The sequence below is a fragment of the Vicugna pacos genome, chromosome 27 (genome assembly GCF_048564905.1).
Source record: "Vicugna pacos chromosome 27, VicPac4, whole genome shotgun sequence".
Taxonomy (NCBI): domain Eukaryota; kingdom Metazoa; phylum Chordata; class Mammalia; order Artiodactyla; family Camelidae; genus Vicugna; species Vicugna pacos.
Genome location: NC_133013.1, coordinates 21,792,817 through 21,799,852, shown reverse-complemented (window position 1 = coordinate 21,799,852; position 7,036 = coordinate 21,792,817). Strand labels below are relative to the sequence as shown.

At 48.1% G+C, this 7,036-nt stretch overlaps 1 protein-coding gene across 1 annotated transcript in view; it reads left to right on the top strand.

Moving 5' to 3' along the window:
- Positions 1-4,438: 4,438 nt before the first annotated feature.
- ABHD17C (abhydrolase domain containing 17C, depalmitoylase) overlaps positions 4,439-7,036 on the top strand; it is a 45,811-nt gene continuing 43,213 nt past the window's right edge. The window contains exon 1 of the mRNA XM_072950897.1: positions 4,439-5,856. Within this exon, the coding sequence (XP_072806998.1) occupies positions 4,718-5,856 (1,139 nt within the window). The 5' untranslated portion in view covers positions 4,439-4,717. The remainder of the gene's footprint in view (positions 5,857-7,036) is intronic.

Genomic DNA, 7,036 nt, shown 5'->3' with positions numbered 1-7,036 from the left:
AAAAAAACCAACCAACCAAACCAAACCAAAATCCCCATAATCTCATTGGCCAGTGACTTTTTTTTCCTGGGCCTAAACTTTTAATTAAAGTATATTTTCCTATCGTTGTACATATTTTTGTTGTTTTCACTCAATGTATTGTGCATATGATGAAAAATATGGCTCTTTCACTTTGGCCTTAATGGCACATATGGGTCTATTGTCTAAATGTGCTATCATTTACTTCTTTAGACTTTGATGTTCTCAGTATTGTTTTGTTTTGCTTTGTTTAAACTATGCTGTCATCAACATCCTAGTATTTAAAATCTATGTGCAAAATGAATGATTTCCTTAGGCTAAATCTCAACCTGAGTTACTTGATTGTAAGTTTGACATGTTTTTAAGCATTTTGATATATATTGTCATGTTTCCTTCCAGAAAGTTATACCAATTAATACTTCTGCCAGAAAGCTGTATCTGAGAGCTTACTTTTCTACATCTTGTCCAACTGAGCACTAGTATTTTTCATTCCTTTTTTTTTTTAAATTGGCAAGAAGGTTAAAACTACATTTGAAAAATTTGCTTCTTAAAAACTGAATCTAAACCTTTTCTCATATACTTATTGGCCATTTGTACTCCTTTCTATAAAACGCTTTTTCAGACATTTTGTCCATTTTCCCCATAGCGGTGTTATGTCTTTTTTTTTTTTAATGAACTTACAGCAAATATTTTGGTCTAGTTTGTTTTTCAAAGTCCTAAACATTTTAAAATGTAACTTTTTTATTACTAAAAATTTCAAATATATACAAAAGTAGAGAGAATAGTATATCAAACCCCCATGTTCTCATCAACTCAACACCCAGATTCAACAATTACCAACTCATGGCTAATCAATCATGTTTTTTTTTTCTTTCTTCTTTTTTTCCTTTTCTTTTCTTTCTTCTTTTTTTTTTTGCAGCAAATTATCAACATATTATTTCATCTGCAAATATTTCAGTACACAGAAGACTGAAAATTACATAGTCAAATCACCAATTTTTTCCTTTGTGATTTCTGCCTTTGTTATTAAGCTCAAAATAGCACAAAAATTTTCATCTATAGTTTCAGTTGTCTTTTTGTTTCACTTAAAAATGTTTTTTGGTTTTTTGGTCCATCAGAATTGAACTTTATTGTTTTTTTCAAATATTTAACCAGTTATCAAAATAAGTTAATATATCTCTACCAATTTGAAATATCAACTTTATCTCAAGCGAAATACACACAGCTAGATCTGTCTGGTCTTCTGCTGGTACTACTGTCTTCTTCTCTGAGTATATACTTAATATTCATTATTGTTAACTTCATGGAATAACACTGTAGAACAATCATTCATGTACACTCTTTTCATATGCAACTATCCAAAATTCTGAAAAAAAAACCCCTTAAAATTGAAGCCATGGTATTGTTTGTTATCACCTTAAAATTAGATTTGCAAGATTAGCATATAAAATGTTGTTCCTTCCCATTTTCTTTTAAAAAAATTAACCTATTCTATTACATCTTTGCACATTAAAAAAAAAAAAGGGTGCGATTAGAAATGACCAGAAATTGAATTCCAATCAACTTAGCAAATATGTCGGAGTTCCTGTTCCATGCTAGGACACCATGTTTGGTGCTGATTGTACACGGAAAAGCACGGTGGACACGGTTCCCATCTCTAAGTAGCTTACCAAGTCCAAATTCTGTGATCAATTTCAGGGGCTCTGGGCTCCTGTTACGAATCCATGAATAAGCGATAGGGTGACACGAGTAAGAAACGCAGGTTTGAGCACATAATCATCCAGGCAAAGAATGGAACTGTGAGAACATGTATCTGTGGGTGGCTGGTGTTTTATTTCTTTCAATCTTTATCTCGGCAGTGCTTTCTCAGCATTTCACGGATCTCCGAGCTCTCCCCAGCTGGGTTCCAGTGACCTCATTTACAACACTTCTGATAAGCGCCCTCAGGCTGAGAAAGGTTCTGGGAAAAGATACTTTGCCTCCAAAAGCTTTTAGTTGAGTGGTGGGTCCCTTACTCTAATCAACACGAGCATAGATTTTCTGGAATAGCTTCAAAATGTCTTCCATATATACTCTTTTCAAAATTATAAGCTTGATTTTCTTCACATTTCAGATGTGTTTAATAGGTATCTCCTCAAAAATCTACGCCATCTTTAGTTATACTTCAATATTTTTTTTTAATGGGAGAAAGGCAGGATTTAGGCATAACGGTTTCATTGTTGATCAACAAAATATTCTTTGACTTTATTGAGAAAGCAGTTAAGAATGATGTAAGATCTTCTGCTTCAATTCCTGCATCAGATTCCCAATCACTGCATAAGGCTACAGGTAACAAAATACTCAACTACACTTCCATCAAGTGACTTACTGTTCTCACATAACGAGAAGCCCAGGTGAAGGCAAAGCTGGGTAGCTATTCAGCAATGCCAGGAAGCAACTAGACTTATATCTTTCTTCTTCACCATCTTCAGCTATATAATTCAGCCTCGTGGTGGCAACGTGGCTCCTGTAGCTCTAATAATAATGCCTGCAACCCAGGTGGGAACAAAGGGAAGGGGGAAAGAGAAACATTCCAGATGAGTCTGGCTCAAGTCTTTCCAGAAGCTCCCCCAAAGCTCTCCACTTAGAGACTATTTGCCAGAACTGTGTCCTAAGGACATCTTCACAGCAGGGGATGCTAGATAGACACTCTGCATCTTAACTGGGAGCAGAACAAAACCTGAGCTCTCTTGATAAGAAAGACGGGGGTGGGGGGTGGGGGGGGAATGCCACAGCTCCTTAGCCAGAGGGCACGTGTAGTCTACTCCTGCAGGGTGATGTGGCATGTGCTTTGTATCGCTATATGTCTTTCTCAAAGCCTATACTCCAACAACACTGCCCAAAGCAGAAGGAACAGGCTTGGTCTCCTGATGCACACAGCAAATCACTAAGTCATTCTTTATCAATTTAATTAGTATTTATTAAGGATCTTCTCTGTGCCAGGCATGGAGGAAAACAGTCATGACCAAAATAGATACGGTCCTTGCCTTCACACAGTATCTGGTCCTAAATTAAAAAAGGAAAAAAAGAAAAGAAAAAGAAAAACAGGGCACTGTATCTTAGAATTCTCTTTTACCTTCCATCAAAACTAGAGGGTGGGTATAGCTCAGTGGTAGAGCACTTAGCATGCATAGGGTCCTGGGTTCAGTCCCCATGACCTCCAAAAACCAAAAATCCAGGTTTTAAGCATAAATATGCTTCTCTTATGGGTCAGTGAAATTGGATCATTGTCCTCTACACTGCAGGCACAGATTTTACTTTTATAAATTAAGGTGATCTTGAGCAACTCAACATCATCTTTATAGCTTCAGCACAAAAGTTCTAACATCCTAGGGCCTGTGAGCATGAAAAGCATTACAGAAATATATGCTGAATACAAGAAACAAAGTGCCTAAACAGTACCAAGTTACAAAGCTTTTTAAAAAGGGAAACCTAATCTCCAGGAGACAAAAATACGGTTTTAGATGTAATGTCACCAAGTGTGAATAACTTTAAAATAAACTTCAAATATTTAGTCTGAACAGGTTTTGCCAACCAGGTTCTCTGAGGCCAAGTTTTTGGATAGTTCAAAAACATCTAAAAATTATTATACTGAAGACATAATCTTTTAAAGCCAGGTCCTGAAGGGTACTGAAATCAGTATGAACAAATTCATTCCTACGCGTGTGCTCAAAAATACTCCTTCCACCAAAGCCACAGCATAAGTTTAACTCTCCCTGGGACATTTGTGAGTTAAAACAACAGATCCAGAGTGTGATGCTGCCAACTTCCGTGTCTCTAGCTGCCCTGCTGGCAGTCCAGGAAGGGTATCTCCTGTCAATTCTTAAAAGGGAATTCAGCTGCCAAATCAGGAGGGAAAAAGGGAAGTATAGAAGGCTCTGTGAAATTGGCATTCGATCATACTCAGTTTCAAGGCACGGAGAGTAATATTTGAAAAAGAAATCACTTAAAGGCGAATGCCAAGATTACAATGGGTTTAATTATAAGAAATCTTTCATTATCAAAATCATTCAAAATCCTGGACCTGAAACAAGTCTAGAGAAACTAGCACTGTAAACGACACCTAGTTACTACTAGAAAATCTACTGCATGTGGGACTAGAAATGACAGCCACAACGGATTAGATTCAGCGGATTTACCAAAGGCCCAATCAGGCCCCTAGGAAAGTAATACTGTGGCAACAAATGCAGAAACAGCCTCCTGTAACAGGGAAATACAGCGACCACCGCTCTGTCCGACAGCACCCGTAGCCCTTACGGTCCTGAGACTTTGGGAAGAGCAGTTCCGAAAGCAGCATGGACACCGAAAGTCAAAGATTTCAGGTTCATTCCAACTCTCTTCTACTCGCTGATTTTTCAATAGATTCCCAAGAAACTCCATGCATGAGAAAACTTGGATTTGGGGAAGGGAATTTCAGGGGGAGGGGAGAGAGGGAAATAGTCCCATCCGGGAGGACACCGGCGACGATTCCACGGTCCCTTCTGGGGATCGGCCCACCTGCCCACCCTTCTCACCCTCCTCCATGCCTAAATCCAGGGCGCCCCGCTCCTCCGTGCCCCTGCGCCGGCGGAGAGCCCCTGCCGGCTCCAGGTCGTGCTTCCCAGCCTGGTGAAGGTGCCCGCGCCCCCTCCAGGGCCCCTCTGGGGATAGGCCCGCCTCCATGCAGACCCCTAAGCCGGCGCGCCCCGCTGCTCCAGGGCCCTGTCCGTCCCGGGCCAGCACAGGTGTCCGCGCCCTCGCACGCGGAGTCGGGGAGGCGGCCGGGGAGCCCCGCCCACAGGCCAGACCTCGCGCCGTGTCCCGGCGGGGGCGCCGGCGCGCGGTAACCCGGAAGTGGCGGCGGCGGGCGTGCGGGAGCGGGGGGGCGGGGGGCTGTGCGCTCCAGCCGGCATGGCCGCCGCCGCCGGCTTTGTGTGCCGCGCGCGGGCCCTGGCCGCCCGCGCCTCGCCGGGCCCGCGGGGCCGCCGCTGACCCGCCCCGGCTCCCCGCGCCGCGCCCGCCGGGCCGGCCCCGCCTCCCCTCTCCTGCGCCTCCCCTCCCCCTCCTCCTCCTGCTGCCGCCGGGCGGGCGGGCTGCAGCCGCCCTCCGCGCTCGCTCGCCCGCTCCTCGCCGCGCGCCCGCCCGGCCGCCCGCCCTCGCTCTCGAGCCAGCCGGCCAGCCTGCCTGCCTGCCTGCCTGCCGGGCCGGCGGCAGCGGCGGGCTCGAGGCCGCCCCGATGCCCGAGCCAGGCCCCAGGATGAACGGCTTCTCGCTGGGCGAGCTGTGCTGGCTGTTCTGCTGCCCGCCCTGCCCAAGCCGCATCGCCGCTAAGCTGGCCTTCCTGCCGCCGGAGCCCACCTACACGGTGCTGGCGCCCGAGCAGCGCGGCCCCGGCGCGCCCTCCCCGGCCCCGGCCGCCGCCGCCACGGCCGCGGCCCAGCCGGCACCGCAGCAGCCCGAGGAGGGCGCGGGCGCGGGGCCCGGCGCGTGCAGCCTGCACCTGAGCGAGCGCGCCGACTGGCAGTACTCGCAGCGCGAGCTGGACGCCGTCGAGGTCTTCTTCTCGCGCACGGCTCGGGACAACCGGCTCGGCTGCATGTTCGTGCGCTGCGCGCCCTCCAGCCGCTACACGCTGCTCTTCTCGCACGGCAACGCGGTGGACCTGGGCCAGATGTGCAGCTTCTACATCGGCCTTGGCTCGCGCATCAACTGCAACATCTTCTCCTACGACTACTCGGGCTACGGCGTCAGCTCGGGCAAGCCCTCCGAGAAGAACCTCTACGCCGACATCGACGCCGCGTGGCAGGCGCTGCGCACCCGGTGAGCCCGGCGAGGGTCGCCAGGCCTGAGCCGCCGCCGCGGGGAGGCGGGCTGGGGGTCCCCTGGGAGCCTCTGAGTTGGCCTGCTGGAGAGGGGCCCCTCCTCCCGGGCTGTGGGCAAGCAGAGAGCCCCCCGGCACCGCTGTGGATTCTCTTCTTCTCTATCTCTGGCTTTCTCCCACCCCCTCCAAAAACCCCGCCAGCCCTCTGGTTCCTGGAGAGCTCAGAGTCAGAGGATTTTGCCTACTTTGACACGCCGGGGTGCCCCCGATCCACCCGCTGGGTCTTTTGTGGTTCTGGTCACCGCAAGGGGCAGCGTGGGGGTGCTTAAGTACCGGGCAGAAACAACTTGGTTCGCGTTTAGTTTGTGTGAGCTGGCAGCCAGAGACTGGAGGTCCTCAGGCTGAAGTGACCTTGGGCAAGGCACGTGAGTCTCTAGACCTCTGCTTTCTTCCCTGTGAAACCAGGGGGCGAGACGAGATGACTTCCAAAAAACATTGTGGTTGTGAAGTGCTCCGCGGGGCACTGTCTGGGAGGGTCGGATGGTGTGAAGTTTGCCTCCTGGCGGGGCTGACTGAGTAGCTGGCACCGAGTGAGTAGCTGCAAGCAGGAGGTTAGCCGGTGGCTCTGGGCCTGGCAGAGCCTCAGTAACAGCCCAGGATGAGTTTGAATCTTCTGTTCTAGGGTTTGGGGAAATCTGTTGACCTTGAGTTCTCATTAGCATTCAGGTGAGGACTAGAGCATATTTATTGGGGGAGGGCCTTTTGTATGCAAAGCACACGTTGGGGGCGTGGTTTCAGTGAGACCAGCAAGCAAAACTTGAGTTTTGGTCTCAAGTTAGACCAAGTCTGGTAAGTGGGGAAGTCACATCAAGTCCTGTCACGTCACATCGCCTGTTTGTCCTCCAGGTTGGGTGTCTATGACTTTCCCCCGCCCACCTCATAGCAATGATAGTGAAAATACCTGAGGCCATATCTGTTATGGCATCTGATTTCTTCAGATCAAAGAGTCCCCAGAATAAGTGCAATTGGCACTGTTATGGCTACTGACACATGTAGTCTTTATCTAAAGTGTGTTTGCTTGGCTCATGCAGACTGCCAACACTAGTGATTTTGTCTCCATTCCAATTCATACGTGTGCTCGTAAATTACCCCATGTCTCTCTGGGAAAATGGCCTGTCC